Source organism: Salmo salar, chromosome ssa25 (genome assembly GCF_905237065.1).
Source record: "Salmo salar chromosome ssa25, Ssal_v3.1, whole genome shotgun sequence".
In the NCBI taxonomy this organism is placed as follows: Eukaryota; Metazoa; Chordata; class Actinopteri; order Salmoniformes; family Salmonidae; genus Salmo; species Salmo salar.
In genome coordinates this window covers 19855434-19878467 of record NC_059466.1, presented here as the reverse complement: position 1 = coordinate 19878467, position 23034 = coordinate 19855434, and the positions used below count along the sequence as shown (strand labels likewise).

At 43.4% G+C, this 23034-nt stretch overlaps 1 protein-coding gene across 8 annotated transcripts in view; it reads right to left on the bottom strand.

Annotated features, from left to right (window-relative positions):
- Nucleotides 1–23034, bottom strand: part of e41l5 (Band 4.1-like protein 5) — a 48573-nt gene that overhangs the window by 1584 nt on the left and 23955 nt on the right. For 6 of the 8 annotated variants that reach the window (XM_014173418.2, XM_014173419.2, XM_014173420.2 and 3 more), the window contains 13 exons: nt 21824–21842; nt 16916–16952; nt 16571–16695; nt 7980–8140; nt 7542–7633; nt 6406–6534; nt 6105–6169; nt 4504–4623; nt 1990–2071; nt 1760–1852; nt 1491–1553; nt 1180–1319; nt 1–444 (listed from right to left, as the gene is read on the bottom strand). The exon at nt 1–444 is cut by the window's left edge and continues 1584 nt beyond it. In XM_014173418.2, the coding sequence (XP_014028893.1) occupies nt 378–444; nt 1180–1319; nt 1491–1553; nt 1760–1852; nt 1990–2071; nt 4504–4623; nt 6105–6169; nt 6406–6534; nt 7542–7633; nt 7980–8140; nt 16571–16695; nt 16916–16952; nt 21824–21842 (1193 nt within the window). In that variant the 3' untranslated portion in view covers nt 1–377. Of the gene's footprint in view, nt 445–666; nt 1320–1490; nt 1554–1759; nt 1853–1989; nt 2072–4503; nt 4624–6104; nt 6170–6405; nt 6535–7541; nt 7634–7979; nt 8141–16570; nt 16696–16915; nt 16953–21823; nt 21843–23034 lie in introns of those variants that run through there. The other 2 variants (XM_014173422.2, NM_001165400.1) reach the window with 2 other exon arrangements.

Here is a 23034-nt window from a genome sequence, read left to right as displayed (position 1 = left end):
CCTTCCTGCTATAAACATATCTAAAAGAACTGTGTGTGCACTGTGTAGGTAATTAGGAATGCTTATGAGAGGACCAGTGACAACTGAAGTACTAACATACTGAGGAATTTTTAAAAAATAAAATAATAAATACTTCTCGAAACTGGAATGTAGTGAGAGAAGGAATTCCAAATAATCCAATTTTATGATTGCAGTTGGTTTGGGAATGCCATAGGAGTTGCTGGTTGTCACTAGGGCAGGAACTTTCCCCAGTTTTGGAAATGCAGTAAAATATTAATCTTGTGTTAAGGGTGGGAAGTAGCCCACTAGTTTGGGAACGCCAGGAATAGGACATACTTGTTGTGAGCAGGGCAGAAGCTAGCCCCCCTGATTCCCTCTCAGAGCTCAGTGGTCAACAGACCTTTGGGCTTTGTGCCGTCCTTCTTGGGTAGTTGGGCAGCAATGCTGGTGAGAGGAGAACAAAATGAAAAGCCCGGAACTCCTACCTTTCAGTGTGCACAACATACAGTCATGTATAATAATAATAATATTATAGTAGAACAGTAATATTGTATTGCTAACCAGTAAAATGGGATGCAAGAGAACACAACGTAATGAGAAACCAAAATGAGAAAGTGCATATCCATCATCCTATGCATATTGTTTCAAGAGACCTGCATGCAGCAGAAATCAAATCACATTTTATTTGTCACATGCGCCGAATACAACAGGTGTAGACCTAACAGTGAAATGCTACAATATACTTGACGCGAGCGCTGCTTTTTTATAATTGTAAAATGACAAACCCAGAAAGCCTACTACCTTCTAGAGTCCACAACATTAATCCTAATTAACAGAGTTCATTCAGCAGTATAACCAAACTTTATAACTTGTGCAGAGGTGTAGTGTAAAATCAAATCGAGCTCTAGCCTTCACCATGTTATTAAAACAAGATATTGACGTTCATCAGGAATATAATTAAGTCAACGGGGATGTTAAACACAACAAGCTTCTGTTAATAACAAGGGGAATTATTTGGTCTACTCTCTACCCAGCATACTTAAGCATAGCATATGACATGACATGGTGCCAAAAGCGCATAGCAACTAAGACTAGCTACCATGAACACAATGTCCAGATGAGATGATCAAAACAGCAGTAGGACAAGGCAGCGATGATGACGTGTCATGACTGATTTACCTTGTGGCAATCACATTGTGAGTTTGAGAGAACAGATGGGGGTGCAGGGTTGGGGCAAGAGCCCCCCCTTCAGGTTGGAGAGGGGCGGCGGTCTTGGCAGAGGGGTCAAGGAGGCCGTTAGTAAAGATGGCAGTGGGCGGCTGCATTAGAATGGGAGGAGAAGGAAAGTGGACTGGGTCAGTCTCTACATGAGGGATGGACTATGGACAGACAGACTAAAAGACAGACATACTTAGGCCCAGAGGACTGTTCATAATGGACAGACTAAAGACAGACAGGAGCACTAAAGCCCAGAGGACACCAGTACTCACCGCAGCAGGGACGATCCAGCGAGGTGATATCATGGACTTAGATTGCACTGGTGCTGGTGGTAACTACAAGAGATCCACGTTCAAGAGTTACACTCAAAGCACCACACCTGTCAACATACTGCAGGCCTATGAACTCAGTTGTGGTAGAAATCTTAAGACACAGGTTTATTATGAGGTCTTGACTGTTGTGGACAATAGCATTCAGCTACAGTAGCTAAAACATGAGACAGCGAGGGTTATTTTATGGCAGATGGGGTCTAGAGACTTACTACTGGGGTTGGGTCTGAGAAATCTATCAGGTTATCACTCAGTGCGACCGGCAGCAGTGGCAGGGTGGGCATCTCCAGCTCCTCTGGTTTGGCCTGCGTAGCGACAAGCCAACGGCTATGTTAACAGCTCACACATTCACACACAATTATTTCTGTGCATTCAGATGTATTTTGCTATATGCAACGCAAGCGAGAAACTGGTAAAGCAAAACACAGCTTAAATTGGAAACCTTTGATGGCAGTCCTTCGTTAAGTATTTCAGCAGCCATCATGGTTGCTGACGGCATGAGATCCGCAGCCAACATCTCAACACTGAAGAGAACAGAGACAAGACAGATGTATAAGCGTTTTTCATTCCTTTAGGGTTTGATGAGGAACTGAAATTGCAAGGCTAACATGCACATTTTCAATGGAAACAAAATCCTGACGTGCTTAATATGCAAAGACACGGACTTAACGATTCACCGATACGCATCCGTCCGGCGATTCAAATCTTTAAGATAGGCGTGCATCGGTCCGTGAACCCCAAACCGATCAAAAATGTAGCATGCGTCTGTTAGAAAATCGACTCAAAACTTTACGAATCACGATTCAATGTGTTTTGCTCATATTACCTTCTTTCTACCTTTTGAAAATACATCTCATCTTTTGTGACAACTGATGCATCCTCTCCTTCAGTGTCAAACTAAGCCTGAAACTGTATTGACAGTCATTGAGCTGCAAGTCCGATTGCATGACGAACAACCCCAGGCAATATCAGTAGCCTGGTCAAACAGCTTCACGCGCTGACCAATACGAGCTAGGTGGCCCGTTCCTGATCTTGCACATCTGCATGGCACTTCCAACATTCAAATGCTAAAATGGTTTGCGCGATATTAGGCTTTATTAGTAGTGACATGTAATTTGCTAGGTTATTGTTAATTATCTGCTGTTGAAAATGGTGTTTTACCAGAATAAAAGCAAGCTGCTGGCTTACAATTGATTTTGTGATTGTTCAGGTTCACCATCAGCAATAGTTTTGGTAGTTTAGCTTTAAACAGTCAGTGTAGATGGTCATTATTAGATATACAAGGTCAAATTAATAATTTCATAACGAGGACAGCAATTCGGCTTTGCGAGGCACAGTGCATTGCGGAAGGAGAAAAGCAGTTCCGCAAAACAACTTCCAAACGGTCAATACCATTTAATTGAGATAGATGTGAAATCCAACGTTTTGCTATATATTCATTGGCTATGTCTAGCGCTGCAAAAGGAGGGTATAACTGGAAACGTTCAGAACTCTGGTAACTTTAAAGGTTTATTTAGAAGTTTATAAAATGACATCTAGTGACCTTTTTGGATACTACAGATTATCGCAGGTGTCTAATTATCTCTGGCCCTCTGTGTGTAAAACATATGAAAATTAAATAAGATTATTGAAATAAAACAGAATGAGAAAGCTGTAAAACAAATAAACCATCTTGGTGAATACCATTGGTGTTTAATATGAGGGTTTCAGCATAAAATATCCATATATATAGTACACATTTATATGCATGTGCTGTCAATGTTTTGGTGTCAAACTGGTGGCAGTTGTGAAAAAGTCAACAGCTGGAAGGGTTGCAGAGTAATAGAAAATAATGCCATTGTTGATTAAATGCTTTAGTCATTAATTACTAGTAGGCCATTTTCTCTTGAACCATATGGTCTATCTACTAGAAACTCATGGACATACAAAATTAATACTACATTTTAAAGTTATTCAAGTATAACTTACCAAAGTTATCATAACTGCCATATATTTGCTGTTAATTACCAAAATGACTGAAGATACCAGTAACTATGAAAATGTACTGCTAGTTTCGCAACCCTAGCTATGTCATAGCTAATTTGTAAACGATAAATATGGATACTTTACTAGCTCAAACACTTAACCTCCTAGAGTCGATTTGCCCACGCCCCGCGGAAATCTAATAAGCATATTAAACAATCCCCATTAAAATCTGGCAGATTAAGCTAGAGATATCCAGTTTTTTTGTTTTGTTGCATTGGATGGTTCTTAATCCACTGCATCGGTCGATGTCGCACTTCCGCATCTGCGGTGAAAGGTGACAGAGCTAGAATGTTTGACAGACCATGAGACATCCTGAAAATCGTTCTCACATAATCAAACGGTTTGGCCTAGATACCATTATGACCCCTCCATGGAAAGACTCTCACAAACACGACGGTTACAAACTAAAACGTATCGGAGCCCATGTATCTACATACAAATCGTCTTGAAAAGGGACAGATGCACACCCCTAAGACATGTATCAAGGCAGAATTTAGTCATGTGACATGGGCACACATGACTCCCATGCTCCTCTAGACGGCAGCAGAGAGCTGTGTAAAAACAACGGCTTTGTCTTCAGTTCTGCGACGTATAGCCTGGTAGCTTACCACCATGTTTCCCCACTCCAGACCTCGAGTACTCTTTAACACTACTAGAAACTAAGAGGTAATATACAGTACATCTTCTCAAATGATTCTCTCAGATGGAGCTGTAGTCCTGAGGCTGCCTTGTGGAACCTTATTCCCGGGACAGGTGGCCCCTTCTAATCTGGGTGTGGCCCACTCCCCCCCTCCCCCCCATCTCATATGCATACATCATTTTACACAGGGCGATTAGCATCCCATAGGAACCATCAAAGGCACTTCAAGAAGAATTAAACAAGAACACACACAAACAAAAAAACTACAAAACTTTGAAATGGCAGTCTCACCTGGCCCCAGCATTGGTCAGCAGTGTGGGTTTGAGCAGGTCCCATGACTCATGTCTCTCAGGACGTCCAGTCAGAGACAGGGACGAGTTGCTGCCCATACGCCCACTACGCACCTTCAGCCTGGGACAGACGAGCAGTGGACATTTGGAGAGATCTACACCACACCAACACTCAGCCTAACATTCAACATTCCCTGTTTGTATAGGCTATTTGAGATTTTCAATGCGAGTCACAGTTTCAGTTTGGTGAGTCACACTGTACACACAAGCTGCATCAATTATTGTTGTTGTGCACATTGTTTGCTTTAAAGTGTTAGGTTTGAGCTCATTCAGACTAACGGAACCCAAACCGGCTGCGCGCGTGAGCCATCGTGCATACATTTATTTTGTCCCCCTACACCAAACGCGATCACGGCATGCAGGTTAAAATATCAAAACAAACTCTGAACCAATTACATTAATTTGGGAACAGGTCGAAAAGCATTAAACATTTATGGCAATTTACCTCGTTAGCTTGCACTTGCTAGCTAATTTGTCCTATTTAGCTAGCTTGCTGTTGCTAGCTAATTTGTCCTGGGATAAACATTGAGTTGTTATTTTACCTGAAATGCACAAGGTCCTCTACTCCGACAATTCATCTACACATAAAACGGTCAACTGAATCGTTTCTAGTCATCTCTCCTCCTTCCAGGCTTTTTCATCTTTGAACTTAAATGGTGATTGGCATATAAACTTTCATAGTATTACTACACTGACCTGCAACACAGTTCGTCTTTCAATCACCCACGTGGGTATAACCAATGAGGAGATGGCACATGGGTACCTGCTTTTGTAAACCAATGAGATGGGAGAGGCAGGACTTGCAGCGCGATCTGCGTCAGAAATAGAAAGGAGTTCTATTTTAGCCCTTGGCAACGCAGACGCTCGTTGACGCACTCGAGCAGTGTGGGTGCAATAATTGAATAATAATAGATTTCTAAATTGATTTTGCAATGCTTGCACACGCGACGCGAGCGGTGTGGTCAGCCTATAATCTTCACCTCTATACAAAATCACTTTAGAATAGTTGCTGCAAGAACCACTACTGTCTATCAACAACAAGAGTCCCGCCCCACAGATAAGTGGTCATCCCCTGGGAAAGAGCTGTTGATTCAGGGATTATTGTCATAACAGAATTATGCTAAGAGTCTTCATTAATATTCTAGCCGCTAATGGACTTGAGCGGCAGGGAGGTTCTGATTGGCTGAGGCTGGCTGTGGAGTGTTGGGGTAGCTCAGGGACATCCCATTTACATTTTAGCCATTAAGCACTCTCTTATCCAGAGTGACTGGGGTGAAGTGCTTTGCTCAAGGGCACAGATTTCCCCCTAGGTGGCTCTGGAATTCGACCAGTAACCTTTCATACTGGGCCAAAGTTCTTAACTGCTAGGCTACCTGCCACCCATCATTCCAAGATGGGGGTTTCCTTTCTCATCAAATAACGTACAATAAAGTCTGGTCGTCCAATGCTCTTAATGCATGAGGTGGAGTGAAACACTGCACATGTGTGTGAAGGGTCGAGACTAGGAATACAAGCGTACTCTCTTTCTGTGACCTCACTCACCTGGCTGATGCTTCCTGTAGGTTGGTGTTCTTGTCCCCGATCACAACGTGCTCCTCCAGTGATCCCTACAACATACAGAACATCAGTACATTGAGGAGAGGGCTAGAAGAATCAATATGCCTGGTTGCGTGTCCTTCAAAGATAAAATTGCACCTGTATCCAAAATCTAAGGGTTTACAGTACTTATACAACACACCCTCATTTACATCTAAGAATCCAAAGCATCTCTATGCAATTTCGATGTTGACCCAAGATCATTTCTGAGTGTCCACAGACGGGGTGCTAGAGTCCAGTAAAGTACCTTGAGGGCAGCCTCTGCCTGAGCTTTAAGGATGTTGCTCTTCAGGTCCTCTGGGGGGCGCAGTGGAGCGAGCACAGGGCTGCTGCCCACACTGTTCAGACACTTCTCTGTGAGCTTCACCACATCCTCCTGGGGGGAGAATCACATGCACACAAAACGCGCAGACAAACACACGGATGGACAATGGAAAGGTTGTAGTTATGTTGGCAGGTAGCCTAGTGGTTAAAGCATTGGGCCGGTAACCGAAAGGTTGCTAGATCGAATCCCCGAGCTGACAAGGTAAAAATCTGTCGTTCTGCCCCTGAACAAGGCAGTTAACCCACTGTTCCTAGGCCATCATTGTAAATAAGAATTTGTTCTTAACTGACTTTCCTAGTTAAATAAAGGTTAAATAAATAAATAAAAAGGTCTCCTTTGCCTTCCACCTCCCTCTGGAGAAATAAACATAGTAACCTTACAGACGAGAGGTCAGAGGAGGCAGGAAGTTGGAGCTTAACATCTTGTCTGATCTTCCACATTGGGGCGGCAACTATTTCAGAAAATGAATACCTAAAACTAGCCATACCCATCTAATATACACACGAGGAAATGTCACGCTTTAGTAAACATCGCTAAATTACCAATAGCTTTGTTATGAGCAGTCAGATACACTGTGGCCCCCTTGCCATATAATGGCTCGCCACCCCAGCCCATACCCAGCCCCACTCACACCCTGCTGGGGTGCTCCCTGTCTGACACGGTTTCTATACATTAGCCTGTCATAGTGACCTACTGTTTGCCTCAGCATATGGAACCCATTAGGGTCCCAGAGAATCTCAAACTAGAGGCAAACCCCTGCCCTTACCTACGAAATCAAATATCACACATATGCTGTTGTTCTGACAAACTATCCCACTCCCACCAGAGAATGTCCACGCAGCTCTCGGCTCCCGTTCCCATACGTTACAATGTGACATTAAGCAGGCTTTGTCCCCTTTAGAGTGTGGTGTGTGTTCCCGGTAATGTGTGTGCATGAGTCCAAGAGTGTATGTACCCAGTATGCATGTCTCTGCGTATTTGAGCACAGAGGGCATGCAGAATATATCCGCCCTTCCATTTGCTCTTTCCCTCTCCCACACCCAGCTCAGTGCACTGACCTGGTTGTTCATGTTGAGGTTGACGTTAGCTCTGGAAGGGACAGGGAGTGGGGCAGTGTCCAGTTCCAGCTGCTTCAGCCGCGCTGCCGCCTCTGTGGGAGAAACAGTCTTTACTCACAGCACACATACCAACACCAATCCTTGTGGAGCACACAGAGAAAATCTAACTATTTAAAACACTTCAGTCCCATTCCTAACTTTTAATAACACTGAGAATTAAAAAAAAAATGTTTTTGGTGTACTTAGCCTCCCATTACAAAAGACGGCTTTGGTAGGCAGGATATTTGTAAGGCAGTTCTCTTTTTAACATTACACAACCTTACCGAACACAACTTCATTTGCAAGGAGGAGTACTTTTTAATAGAGGTTGTTACTACGGTTACCGACAGTAAGCCTAATATTTGCATGACTGTTGTCGGTCGGCGCGTGTAAGCTCACCAGCAAGAGAGACTGCGTCGTCTGCCGTGAGGCTGGAGGCGGAGGCTGCCATGCTTGGCCCTGCCTCCTCAGGCAGGCCTGCTGTCGCCATGGGAACAGGTGTCCGGATGACATCATCGACGCACGTCTTCAGCAGATCAGCTACGAGGGGCAGTGGCATGCTGCAGGGGGGAGAGGAGGGCAGGACATGAGGATAGACAGAGACACACTGATACACCAACATGTAGGGGACAGAGGTTTTTCCTGGCCATGTGACTGAGCAGGAGAAAAAAAAAACTCAGGGCCGAAACATGAGAATGACTTACCTGAACACTCGAAGACAGACTGAAGAGTTTGTCATACTGACAGTGCATGAGGCTCAGCACCCTGGATCCTACTCAAGTAAACATGGATGAAAGAAATGCCCCCATATCCATAACTACGATTGTAACGCAACAGTTGCTTGATCAGCCCTCAAATTAGCGCACGTAAGAATACACTGTATGGGAATTACAAAACAGCATGTTCCCTCCATCAAAGAGGGTCTGGAATTGTGACTAAACTTTTGTTGCTAAACTCCAGCAGGGTATACTGTAGCTTACACTCGGCTGCAGCCGGAGGACAAAGACCTGATGAACGCTGAGAAGAATATTACCACACATACTGCCTTAAGACCTGTAGACCTGACACACCAGGCATCAGGTTAGATGACATGGGCCTCATTCATACAAATCTCTCACAGTTTGGGAGGGAAAGGGAGACAGGCATGAGAGTTGTGTAGGAGGGGTAGAGGGAGTATAGAGTGGGGGAGGTGTACTAGCTAGTGAGTCACATTCCATAAGTGACTGCAGTGAGATTACAGGCTGGAAGAGGCTTTGATACAACTGGTTTCAGTTTTCTTAGGAGAAGACACCCTCCCTCCCTCATGGTAAAGAACATGCTGCCTGCTGCTAATAATTAGCCCACAGGGACCAGCGTAAATATATTTCAGCCAAATAGCACTCCCTACCTCTAGAAAAATTATAAATAAGCGTAAAAATGTGTACACTGAAACCATAAACTGCCTACTCACAAGTGAAGTTGGGCTCTTTAAAAGAAAAATGCTGTTCATTATCAAAAGGTCTCAATAAAGTACAATACAGAGACAATATTTGGTCACATGACAATGTAAACAGGAAGCTAATTTAAAATAAATCTTCATTGGTAGAGCTGTGAAAGTACCAGTAGTGTCAACATATAGAAATACTAGAGAACATTAAAATTAACCATCTAGGAACTAACAATACACGATTAGAAGTTTTTATTCCATCTATCTGTATTCATAATTTGTGCATTAATTCAACACAGAAAAGGCAAGATTCAGACAACATTAGAGACGTGTGCAGATCCATAAAACGTACCAACATAGATAAAAATCACTCACAAAATGTGGGTTGAATCAAATATTTGGATGATTAAGACCTGACAAAGACAACCATATGAAATATAACAGATAACACCAACTGCTTGGGGCAGTAAAGGCCAAAAAGGAACATTTAATGTCCCTGGATAATATAAAGTCATTCTTCAGAGAGATGGATGTCTGTCTATAATGGAACAGAACAGCGGTCCAGTGGGTTCATGCTCTCTCCTCTTGGCTCTTGTCAACAGGCTGGTTATTGTCAATCTTTCTTGCCAGCCCTGGACAGTTTCACTGGGGAGGGGTGTGATGCATTTCAGTTTCAGTGGTTGAGTGAGGAGGTGGTATACGGGGGAGTGAACAAATCCAGGTAGTGTGGCGTCACCTGAGCGCAGAGCCAGAGAGCTCTGTCTGGTCTGTTTCTTGTTGAAGATTAGGCTAGGGTCCTAGTGAGACAGGGGAAAGGTTGTGATAAGGTCCAGTGGTGTCCGCCCACCCACCTCCAGGAGGAGAAGGAGAGGGTCAGCATTGGGTGGTGAGAGGGGGGAGCGGCCTGGACAGAAAGTTGAAGGAAAAGAGGGTGAGGAGGTATAGCACGGTTAACACAAGATGGGAGGAATGTAAAAGTCAAAAAGAGGAGTGTGGAATAGAGAGGGAGGAGAAATATAGCAGAGCGTACAGAATAGGACTTAACCTGCCTTGCTGTATTAGGTGTTCAGTGACTGTGTGTGACTATTCTTTCTGCAAACTATGTGATGAAGTACAAGACAGAGGTCAACTGGCTGTCCTGAAGCTAGCCTTCCTATACATGATAGTATTACGACAGCACTGAGAATGACTGAGATTGGAAACAATGGCATGGTCACCATTGCTGTTGAAAAGACTGAAATGAACAGAAAGACCCTACATCCTTCATAATGGAGTGATATGTCACAATATCATGGTTGTGATCTATAGGAGATATGATTCATCTTCTCATTCTTTAGAGTGTGTTACCTACATAACTAGGTCAGTGGAATGGAAGCACTGCATATCAAATGACAGAAAACATCTCTACCAATGTGGACAGTTTTACAAACTCAATATGAGCGGACAGCGTTTCTCATGCCACTTAACAAGCACTTCAGTCAACTCAAAAATGGGGAAATACTACATTTTTAATACCCGGACATTAGGCTAACCTCTAGAGACGCTAAATAAATGCATGCCAGTGGTGCTATATTAACCATGCTTATGTTAGGGGTTTGAATTCGTAACATGTGTTTCCAGTACTTCTATAGAAGGTGGATGATGAGGTGTGTATAATTGAGTGGGAAACTGAGGTCAGAGAGGTAACAGGAAAACAGTTGGGGACTCAGATGAAGATGACATAACAGAGACATGTTGGACAGTTTGACATTAAATAAACTAAAACCAGGCTTAAGCAAGCGTGGAGCTACTGTAGCTAGCAAGCTACAAATGTGCTTGCTGTGCTGCATGCTGAAGCAGTTGTCATGCATTGGTTAGGTTAGTGGAAAAGCAGGCAGATGAGTGAGTGGGCGGTGCAGGTGAATTGAGGGTGAGAGAAAAGGGTCAATTGACGGTAGTATGCCGAATCAACCACCGGTTGGGGTGAGGAGGGGAATTTAACATAATGACCAAATTCATCGCAACTCCTATGCTTCTGTAAGATTCCATTTCTTAGGGCTTGAAAACTGAACACAGGCCCTTTCCTACATCGAATTACTTATGAATCCTCAACAACATTATCTTGAATATCTTCCAAAGTAAAGCCAGGAGCGCTAAGCAGTCAGCAAAGAACCTAAGGAATGTGTCTGGCAGGTCTACTTAATTGCCAGTAAGTGAACAAACAAATTCTCAATATGAATCAATACAAGAAATTATCAAAATTACAGGAAGGAACAAAAACCCCCTGAAACAAATTCTGACCTCTGAAACCCTTATCATTAAACACATTAGTCATGATACCAGTCCTTAAAGGCTGTGCTCCGGTCCTGGCCGATTCACATGATCAGCTGCAGTGTTACATCAGAGCTCCAGCCAAATCACTGCCTCATTGATTCATTTGAATTCCCCACCTTCCACTGTGCTACGGCCACAGCTGCTGTTAGGACACATTCAATTGAAGGTATAGCATACCACTAAATCATTTCACTGACTGATCTAAAATCCTTCAATTCTGCTACTTAGTATCCACTAAAAAGCATTTATGAATCTCCTTACTTTACAATCCCCTTGAAAACCTTGCTTCAGTCAGAGGTATAAATAAGCTACATGTACAAAACATTAAGAACACCTACCTAATATTGAGTAGCACCCCCATTTTCCCCTCAGAACAGCCTAAATTCGTCAGAGCGTGGACTCTACAAGGTGTTGAAAGTGTTCCACAGGACACTGGTCCATGCTTACTCCCACAGTTGTCATGTTTTTTTAATTTAACTAGGCAAGTCATCTGTGGAGGGACCTGAAAATAGCTTAACTGACTTACAAGGGAAACTGGGAATATGTTGAGCCTGAAAGCCGCAGCAGCGTTGCAGTTCTTGACAAACCGGTGCGCCTGGCACCTACCACCATACCTCGTTCAAATACATTTAAATACTTTGTCTTGCACATTCACCCTCTGAAAGGCACACATACACCATCCATGTCTCAATTTTCTCAATGCTTAAAAATCCTTCTTTAAGCCATCTCCCCTTCATCGTACAGCCTTATTCTAAAATGGATTCAATTATAATTTTCTTATCAATTTACAAATACCCCATAAATGACAAAGTGAAAACAAGTTTAGAAATGTTGGCAAATTATTACAAATAAAAAAACATACCTTATTTACATAACTATTCAGACCCTTTGCTATGATACTGGAAATTTAGCTCAGGTGCATCCTGTTTCCATTGATCATCCTTCATTTTGGAGTCCACCTGTGGTAAATTAAATTGATTGGACATGATTTGGAAAGGCACACACCTGTCTATATTAAGTCCCACAGTTGACAGTGCAAAAACCAAGCCATGTGGTCGAAGGAATTGTCCGTAGAGCTCAGAGACAGGATTGTGTCAAGGCACAGATCTGGGGAAGGGTACCAAAACATTTCTGCAGCATTGAAGGTCCCCAAGAACACAGTGGCCCCCATCATTCTTAAATGGAAGAAGTATGGAACCACCTAGACTCTTCCTGGAGCTGGCTGTCCGGCCAAACTGAGCAATCGGGGGAGAAGGGCCTTGGTCAGGGAGGTGACCAAGAACCCGAAGGCACTCTGGAGCTCTGTCAGAGTGACCAATGTGGAGATGGGAGAACCTTCCAGAAGGACAATCAATCAGGCCTTTATGGTAGAGTTGCCAGACAGAAGCCACTCCTCAGTAAAAAAGGCACATAACAGCCCGCTTGGAGTTTGCCAAAAGGCACCGAAAGACTTTCAGACCATGAGAAACAAGATTATCTTGTATGATGACGCCAATATTGAGCTCTTTGGCTTGAATGCCAAGTGTCACGTCTGGAGGAAACCTGGCACTATCCCTACGGTGAAGCATGGTGGTGGCAGCATAATGCTGTGGGGATGTTTTTCAGCAGCATTGACTGGAAACTAGTCATGATCGAGGGAAAGATGAACAGAGCAAAGTACAGAGAGATCCTTGGTGAAAACCTGCTCCAGAGTGCTCAGGCCCTCAGACTAGGGCGAAGGTTCACATTCCAACAGGATAACGACTTTAAGCACACAGCCAAGATAACTATTGTAGTGGCTTTCGGAAAACAAGTCTCGGAATGTCCTTGAGTAGCCCAGCCAGAGCCCGAATTTGAACCTAATCGAACATCTGTGGAGAGACCTGAAAATAGCTGTGCAGCTACACTCCCATTCCAACCTGACAGAGCTTGAGAGGATCTGCAGAGAGGAATTGGAGAAACTCCTCAAAAACAGGTGTGACAAGCTTGTAGCGTCATACCCAAGAAGACTCAATGCTGCAATTGCTGCCAAAGGTGCTTCAACAAAGTACTGAGTAAAGGGTCTGAATACTTATGTAAATGTGATTATGGGTTATTGTGTGTAGATTGATGAGGGGGAAAAAGCCAAAGGGGTCTGAATACTTTCCTAAGGTACTGTAGGCTACATGCATGTACACAGAACTGACGTTAGGCCTGCTAGTTACCACTGATGGTGAATTAGCCTAGATCACAGGAGGATTTCAGTTTCCACCACCTGACCTGATCGTCTCAGTGCCTTGGAAGTGATTCTGAAGAGATCTCCTGGCCTTCAGTAAACTTTCTTCAATTCTAATCGCCTGTTGACAACGAGCGCTTCACGCTTGTTTGGTCAGAGTCATGAAATATGCACAAAGAATTAAGCTTTTATAGGCCGGAGCTAACATTTTTATCTTTCCTCAGTCGTTGCTATATTCCAATCTTAGACTTGTTTCTGTGGCAGAGGACAATACACCGGCAACAACTAGTCTAAAGCACTGCATTAACAAAGCAATGAAGTCTGTTTATCATTAACCTTCCTCGTATGACTAGGGAGGCCGAGCAGCCGTACACAAGCCGAAGATCACCATGCGTAATGCCAAGTGTCGGCTGGAATGGTGTAAAGCTCGCCGCCATTGGACTCTGGAGCAGTGGAAACGCGTTCTCTGGAGTGATGAATCACGCTTCACCATCTGGCAGTCCGACGGATGAATCTGGAACGCCGACAGTGAGCCAGGCCTAATCTCCCAACATCAGTGCTGGACCTCACTAACGCTCGTGGCTGAATGGATGCAAGTCCCCGCAACACTTTTCTAACATCTAGTGGAAAGCCTTCCCAGAAGAGCAGTGGTGTGAAGTACTTAAGTTATTACTTTAAAGTAATTTTACTGAAGTATTTTTTGGGGTATCTGTATTTTTATATTTTTGACTACTTTTACTTTACTACATTCCTTAAGTAAATATTGTACGTTTTACTCCATACATTTTCCTTGACATCCAAAAGTAGTCGTAACATTTTGAATACTTAGCAGGACAGGAAAATAGTCAAATTCAAGCACTTATCAACCGAACATCCCTGGTCATCCCTACTGCCTCTGACCTGGAGGACTCACTAAACAGAGAACATCCCTGGTCATCCCTACTGCCTCTGACCTGGAGGACTCACTAAACAGAGAACATCCCTGGTCATCCCTACTGCCTCTGATCTGGAGGACTCACTAAACAGAGAACATCCCTGGTCATCCCTACTGCCTCTGACCTAGAGGACTCACTAAACAGAGAACATCCCTGGTCATCCCTACTGCCTCTGATCTGGCAGACTCACTAAACAGAGAACATCCCTGGTCATCCCAACTGCCTCTGACCTGGAGGACTCACTAAACAGAGAACATCCCTGGTCATCCCTACTGCCTCTGACCTGGAGGACTCACTAAACAGAGAACATCCCTGGTCATCCCTACTGCCTCTGACCTGGAGGACTCACTAAACAGAGAACATCCCTGGTCATCCCTACTAGCCTCTGATCTGGAGGACTCACTAAACAGAGAACATCCCTGGTCATCCCTACTAGCCTCTGATCTGGAGGACTCACTAAACAGAGAACATCCCTGGTCATCCCTACTGCCTCTGATCTGGCAGACTCACTAAACAGAGAACATCCCTGGTCATCTCTACTGCCTCTGATCTGGAGGACTCACTAAACAGAGAACATCCCTGGTCATCCCAACTGCCTCTGACCTGGAGGACTCACTAAACAGAGAACATCCCTGGTCATCCCTACTAGCCTCTGATCTGGCGGACTCACTAAACACAACTCCATATTAATGCCCATGATTTTGGAATTACATATTTGATGAGCAGGTACACACAGATTTTTGGTCATGTAGTGTATCTCAGCCAGGTATTGAGACAATAGCAGGGAGCAAAATTTTATTTAACTTACAAAGAGGGAGGAGGAGGAGTGTACTTTAGCATTAGTAGACCACAACAAGTGGTGGTCATGGAAAAAGCCCACCAGAGTATTGGCATAGCTGATGTCTACACTGATTGGGTTGGTATTGAAGAGAGGATCAATGCAGAGAGAGAGCAACCATTACCATGGATGGAAAAGTATTTGTTTACCGCAGGAGAGACAGTCACCAGTCCTGAATCATAGGACCCAGAAGGCCCAGAGAAATTGATTGGATGAAGCAAATCTACAGATAACTTGGAGGGTACATACCTTGCCTTAAGAAAAGGCCTGTTTGGTTTCAGTACATCATCATACTAGAACAAAAAGTAGAGCTTTAAAATGTTGATTTTACGTAAAAGAGAACAGCTTCAAAGTAAACCAAATACAGGAAATGCATACATTTCAGGAAGTTAAAGCAGACCCCCTTTCATTGTACAGTAATCCTCTGGGGATAAAGTTTAGAAGAGAAGAGAGAGGGGGGTTGAGGAAAGGGATGAGATATTTCTTAGAAGAAAGAGTTTGTTGTTGCCAAGCCAGCGGGGGCCACGGCCACCAGCAATGCAGCAGTAGCAGGACTACCACCACTAGCCATCTGCCCAGTGTCAGAGCAAACTGCCAAACATGCACACCATTCACATTCTAGTCACTCACTGTACCGCATACATGCATACACTCACACACAAAACCACCACCACCCTACTTCCTGAGAGCTCCAGGATGTGCATAGTGCAGCCAGGGTCATGTCCATTAGGGCATGCAATGGAAAACGTTTCTAAACATTTTTCAAGTGAAAACAAAAATGTTTGTTTCTTATTGAACAAGTCCAGCTAGTCCCACTCCTGTCGCAGTCCAATTTCTTCCAATTGTTGCCTAATGAACACGGCCCAGGTATCTGTCTGGTCACTAGCGGTCCCAGAGCAGAGCAGGCACTAGGCAGAGCCTTCATGTGCATCCCAAATGGCACCCTATTCTCTCTACTTTTGGGCATGCAGGTAGCCAAGAGGTCAAAGCGTTGGGCCAGTAACCAAAGGTCGCTGGTTGGAATATCTGAGCCGATAAGGTGAAAAACCTATTGATGTGCCCTTGAGCAAGGCACTTAACCCTAAGTAAAACAACATTTCACTGCACCTTTCCAGTGTATGTGACAGAAAAAAAAGGGCCCTGATGAAAAGTAGTGCACTATATAGGAATAGGGTGTGATTTGGGATGCTGCCTCCGTGTCAACCACGCACTACCAAGTGACAGCAGGATGGACAGATTAGGCAGCTTAACGCTCTTATGGCATTAGAACAGCGAGTGGCTCACCTCTTCTCTGATTGGCCACCGCCAGGACTCCTGGGGAGGGTTTGGATTTCCATGGGGCCGCTGGTGGAGACTGAGGGAGCAGGGCTGACCACAGGAAGAGACCAGGGGCTTCTGATGTGGAGGGGCTGGGGGAGAAACAGAGGGACAGGGGTTAGGACACTGGATCATGGGTGGGAGTCCAAAGGCCGATTTCCCAGACACAGATTATGCCTCGTTCTAGAATAAAAAGCATTTCATAGAAACGTCTCCATAGAAAGTGCTACCTAGTCCAAGACCAGGCTTAATGTGTTTGGGAAACCAGCTCTTTGCCACTAGTCTCAGTCGGGTTAAAGGAACGCAACATACCTTAGTGTCTTTGTTGGTGTTCACTCCATTGTTGTGACTGGTAAAGAGAGGAGAGAGATGGGAGACAAGAGAGAGCATTCACTAAAACAGTCAATGGACATATTGTTTTAACAGTGTAACCCTTTGACCTTTCAGCCTTAAGAGCTTATGCTGATATAAGCTTGAAGAAAATCACACACTTTTTTCACTATAAGATATGGCTGCCATATCAAGGCTGCTATGGAGGACCCATGTTTTTGACATGCAATGTCGCAGAGCGCTATGCCTTTGATTAATCACTCGTCGCTATGACAATCAACGCAAAGTGAGCATTATCAAGTCACACAGTCATGACATCATTGCTAACTAACTACTATGTAATTATCACATGATACAGTGCCTTTGGATTCAGGCCCCTTGACTTTTTCCACATTGTTAGGTTACAGCATTCTAAAATTGATTAAATTGTCCCCCCCCCCCCTCAATACTACATAATGACAAAGCAAAAACAGGTTGCTAGCAATTTTTCCTAATTTATATATAAAAATAAAAAAACATTTCCATAAGTGTTCAGACCCTTTACTCAGTACTTTGTTTATGCACCTTCGGCAGTGATTACAGCCTCGAGTCTTCTTGGGTATGACGCTACAAGCTTAGCACACCTGTATTTTGGGAGTTTCTCCCATTATTCTCTGCGGATCCTCTTAAACTCTGTCAGGTTGGATGGGGAGGGTCTCTGCACAGCTATTTTCAGGTCTCTCCAGAGATGTTTGATCGGGTCAAGTCGGTGCTCTGGCTGGGACACTCAAGGACATTGAGACTTGGCCCGAAGCTACTCCTGCGTTGTCTTGGCTGTGTGCTTAGGGTCGTTGTCCTGCTGGAAGGTGAACCTTAGCCCCAGTCTGAGGTCCTGAGCACTCTGGAGCAGGTTTTTAATCAAGGATCTCTCTGTACATTGTGCCGCTCATCTTTCCCTCAATCTTGACTAGTCTCCCAGTCCCTGCCGGTGAAAAAACATCCCCACAGCATGATGCTGTCACCACGCCTCACCGTAGGGATGGTGCCAGGTTTTAAAAAATCTAATCAAATTTATTGGTCACAAATTTGGTTAGCAGATGTTAATGCGAGTGTAGCAAAATTCTTGTGCTTCTAGTTCCGACAGTGCAGTAATATCTAACAATTCCACATCAACTACACACAAATCCAAAGGGATGGAATAAGAATACGTACATATAAATATAACGATGAGCGATGACCGAGCGGAAAAAGCAAGATGCAATAGATTGTATAAGATACAGTATACGCATATGAGATGAGTAATGTAAGATGGTTTCCTCCAGACGTGACGCTTGGAATTCAGGCCAAAGAGTTCAATCTTGGTTTCATCAGACCAGAGAATCTTGTTTCTTATGGTCTGAGAGTCCTTTAGATGCCTTTTGGCATACTCCAAGTGGGCTGTCATGTGCCTTTTACTGAGGAGTGGCTTCTGTCTGGCCACTCTACCATATAGGCTTGATTGATTGTCCTTCTGGAAGTTTCTCCCATCTCCACAAAAGGAACTCTGAAGCTCTGTCAGAGTGACCATCGGGTTCCCTGACCAAGGCCCTTCTCCCCCGATTGCTCAGTTTGGCCTGGTTGCAAGCTCTAGGAAGAGTCTTGGTGGTTCCAAACTTTTTCCATTTAAGAATGATGGAGGTCACTTTTCTTGGGGACCTTCCTTGCTGGTATCTTGGCCATGGGCTGTTATAATCTCCACCCGGCACAGCCTGAAGAGGACTGGCCACCCCTCATAGCCTGGTTCCTCTCTAGGTTTCTTCCTAGGTTTTGGCCTTTCTAGGGAGTTTTTCCTAGCCACCGTGCTACTACACCTGCATTGCTTGCCGTTTGGTGTTTTAGGCTGGGTTTCTGTACAGCACTTTGAGATATCAGCTATATAAATACATTTGATTTACACTTCCCCAGATTTGTGCCTTGACGCAATCCTGTCTCGGAGCTCTACGGACAATTCCTTAGACCTCTTGGTTTTTGCTATTGGACCTTATATAGACAGGTGTGTGCCTTTCCAAATCATGTCCAATCAATTGAATTTACCACAGGTGGACTCCAATCAAGTTTTAGAAACATTTCAAGTTTGAACAACAGGAAAACAGGAAGCACCTGAGCTCAATTTCGAGTCTCATATCAAAGGGTCTGAATACATATATTTTTTTAATGGGCAACATTTCCCAAAAACGTATTTTAGTTTGTCATTATGGGGAATTGTGTAGATTGCTGAGGAATTGTTTTTATTTAATCCATCTCAGAATAAGTCTGTAACGTAACAAAATGTGGAAAAAGTCAAGGTCTGAATACTTTCCGAAGGCACTGTATAACCCTGATGCATGATAAGATGATGAATGGTGAGAAGAGGATGTCAGGCTGATTGTGTTCTATAATTAGGCCGACCCCTTCCCTCCATGAGATATTCCCAATGCTTTTCTTTTTTCTTTTGGGGGGGGAGATAACAACTTTCAACACTGCATATATGGTGGCTTCTATGAATGTAATTGTCTGCATCATTGCCAATCCCCCCCCCCCCCCACACACACACACACACACAGTTGAAGTCGGAAGTTTACCTTAGCCAAATACATTTAAACTCAGTTTCCCAATTCCTGACATTTAATCCTAGTAAAAATTCCCTGTCTTAGATCAGTTAGGATCACCACTTCATTTTAAGAATGTGAAATGTCAGAATAATAGTAGAGAGAATGATTTAGTTCAGCTTTAATTTCTTTCATCACAATCCCAGTGGGTCAGAAGTTTACATACACTCAATTAGTATTTGGTAGCATTGCCTTTAAAATTGTTTAACTTGGGTCAAACGTTTCAGGTAGCCTTCCACAAGCTTCTCACAATATGTTGGGTGAATTTTGACCATTTCCCCCTGACAGAGCTGGTGTAACTGAGTCAGGTTTGTAGGCCTCCTTGCTCAGACACGCCTTTTCAGTTCTGCCCACACATTTTCTATGGGATTGAGGTCAGGGCTTTGTGATGGCCACTACAATACCTTGACTTTGTTGTCCTTAAGCCATTTTGCCACAAATTTGGAAGTATACTTGGGGTTGTTGTTCATTCTGAAGACCCATTTGCAACCAAGCTTGAACTTCCTGATTGATGTCTTGAGATGTTGCTTCAATATATCCATAATTTTCCTCCTTCATGATGCCATCTATTTTGTGAAGTGCACTAGTCCCTCCTGCAGCAAAGCACCCCCACAACATGATGCTGCCACCCCCATGCTTCACGGTTGGGATGGTGTTCGTCGGCTTGCAAGCCTCCCCCTTTTTCCTCCCAACATAACCATGGTCATTATGGCCAAACAGTTCTATTTTTGTTTCATCAGACGAGAGGATATTTCTCCAAAAAGTACAATCTTTTTCCCCATGTGCAGTTGCAAACCGCAGTCTGGCTTTTTTGTGGCGGTTTTGGAGCAGTGGCTTCTTCCTTGCTGAGCAGCCTTTCAGGTTATGTCAATATAGGACTCATTTTACTGTAGATATAGATACTTTTGTACCGGTTTCTTCCAGCATCTTCACAAGGTCCTTTGCTGTTGTTCTGGGATTGATTTGCACTTTTTGTTCAAAAGTCCATTAATCTCTAGGAGACAGAACGCGTCTCCTTCTTGAGCGGTATGACGGCTGCATGGTCCCATGGTGTTTATACTTGCGTACTATTGTTTGTACTGATGAACGTGGTACCTTCAGGCGCTTGGAAATTGCTCCCAAGGATGAACCAGACTTGTTGAGGTCTACAATTTTTTCCTCTGAGGTCTTGGCTGATTTCTTTTGATTTTTCCCATGTCGTCAAGCAAAGAGGCAGTGAGTTTGAAGGCAGGCCTTGAAATACATCCACAGGTAGATCTCCAATTGACTCAAATGATGTCAATTAGACTATCAGAAGCTTCTAAAGCCATGACATTTTCTGGTATTTTCCTAGCCACAGTCAACTTAGTGTATGTAAACTTCTGCCCCACTGGAATTGTGATACAGTGAATTATAAGTGAAATAATATGTCTGTAAACAATTGTTAGAAAAATTACTTGTGTCATGCACAAAGTAGATGTCCTAACCGAATTGCCAAAGCTATAGTTTGTTAACAAGGAATTTGTGGAGTGGTTGAAAAACAAGTTAATGACTCCAACCTAAGTTAATGGCAATAATTTGGGTGTTCTCGAGTAGCACAGCGGTCTAAGGCAGTGCATCTCATTACAGACCCTGGTTCGATTCCAGGCTGTATCACAACTGGCCGTGATTGGGAGTCCCATAGGGCGGCGCACAATTGACCCAGCGTCATCCGGGTTAGGCCATCTTTGTAAATAAGAATTTGTTCTTAACTGACTTGCCTAGTTAAATAAAGGTTAAATAAATAAAATAATTGTAGTAAAACTAACAGACAGGCTTCTACATATATACATTTCACTCCAAATGCTTTATTGCTGTTGCTATGTAAAAAGGTCACTTCCTGAAAGAGCACAGCAGCACACACACAAAGAAATCTTGGGAATAAAACAATGCACACTGATCACACTGTACAAAAGAGCAAGAACTTCTTCTCGCAGTCCTCACTCTATACGATGTGTGGTTGTGATGATAACCAGTGCTTGCCTCCCCCAGCACACAGGAGAGATAAAGCCTCCCAACGCAAGGCAAGCCTGGAGGAGGTTACACACCAGAGGGATACAGACTGTGTGAAGAACTCTGATAGTTTGTGTGTGCGCGCGCGTCTCTCACTCTGTGTGTGTGTGTCATGTTTATCACACTGAGATGAGTCAAGTCTTACAACGACAGAAGAGAGATATTCATAACAAACAGCTAGAGGAAGAGACTACTCACTGATCAGTGCCCATTCCCAATATTCAGTTCTGGAATTTAAAAAAAAAGTACTTACTCTTGGGGCTTGTTGGCTCCTGGGAAATAATACGAGAAAGAACATCAAAATGAGTCAGGTATGATGTATAAGAGTCTTTCTATAAATAATGGCGCCGATGTGTAACATTGGGATAAATGTTTCAAAAGAGTTTGAAACAAAATGAAAGATTTTCATGCAGTTGCAAATGTGTACTTAGAGGAATAAAAGTGAATACATGCAAAATGGCCCACACCTACACAACATAGGCCTAGGAACACACATCCTTTAAGCAGGGCTCATACAGACATTGGCAAGTCAAATTCAAGGACTTTCAGGGACTTTTTCCAAGCATTTAAATTGTAATTTAAGGACCTCAATGTTATAATTCCTATACCTTTACATATAGGGCCTGATATAGAAACTGCCCTCCCCACAAAAAGCATGCAAAATGTTTAAAAAAGTAGGCCATTAACACTAAGAATAATGAATTGTTTTGGCCTTGCCAATGCATTGAGTCATTATTACATTCTAAAATAGCTGAAAATAATGTGGACATTGCCTGACTAAATAGATGGGATGCATGGTGATTTTTCCTGTAGACCGTGGTCAACGCAGGCACACATAATAAAACCATGAGTAGCAGTAAGTGTTCATCTCACCGTCGCCGTTTTTAAAATGAGTGACCAAAAACAGGATTTGCATGGAAAGCCAAGTTGAAGCCAGCATTAAGTGTCATCATCCTCATAATTACCGCACGCGGTTTAACCGCAACACCATTCAATTGAAGCGGCAGGAAACAAACAAGTGGCCACATCTCACAAAATATGATAAGAAATGAAATCACAGATAATTATAAGGGAGCAGGAGAACTTATAAATTGGCTGCAAAAATTACTTTTCAAGCACCAAATTGAGGAAATGTCTGATTTTCAAGGTAGGCTTATTCCAATAATTTAATTTCTGAGCTCCAAATTTAAGTAGGCTACTTCAAGCCCCTTGTTTAAAATTGCAGGTGTAACATGGAAAACATGTATTTGTTATTTTATTATCAAGTCATATTGTGAATAAGCACACTAGGCGATGTAATTTGTAGTCATTATATCCACAATAATTAATAGGAAACGCATTAGGTGTTGCGCAATACTCGATCCTACCCAATTGCGCCCAGTAGACTCGGTGTCCAATCCGAGGCACAAAAACATATGAAAATATGAACTCATTTAACTTGCTGTTTTTCTCTGTCAAATCTAA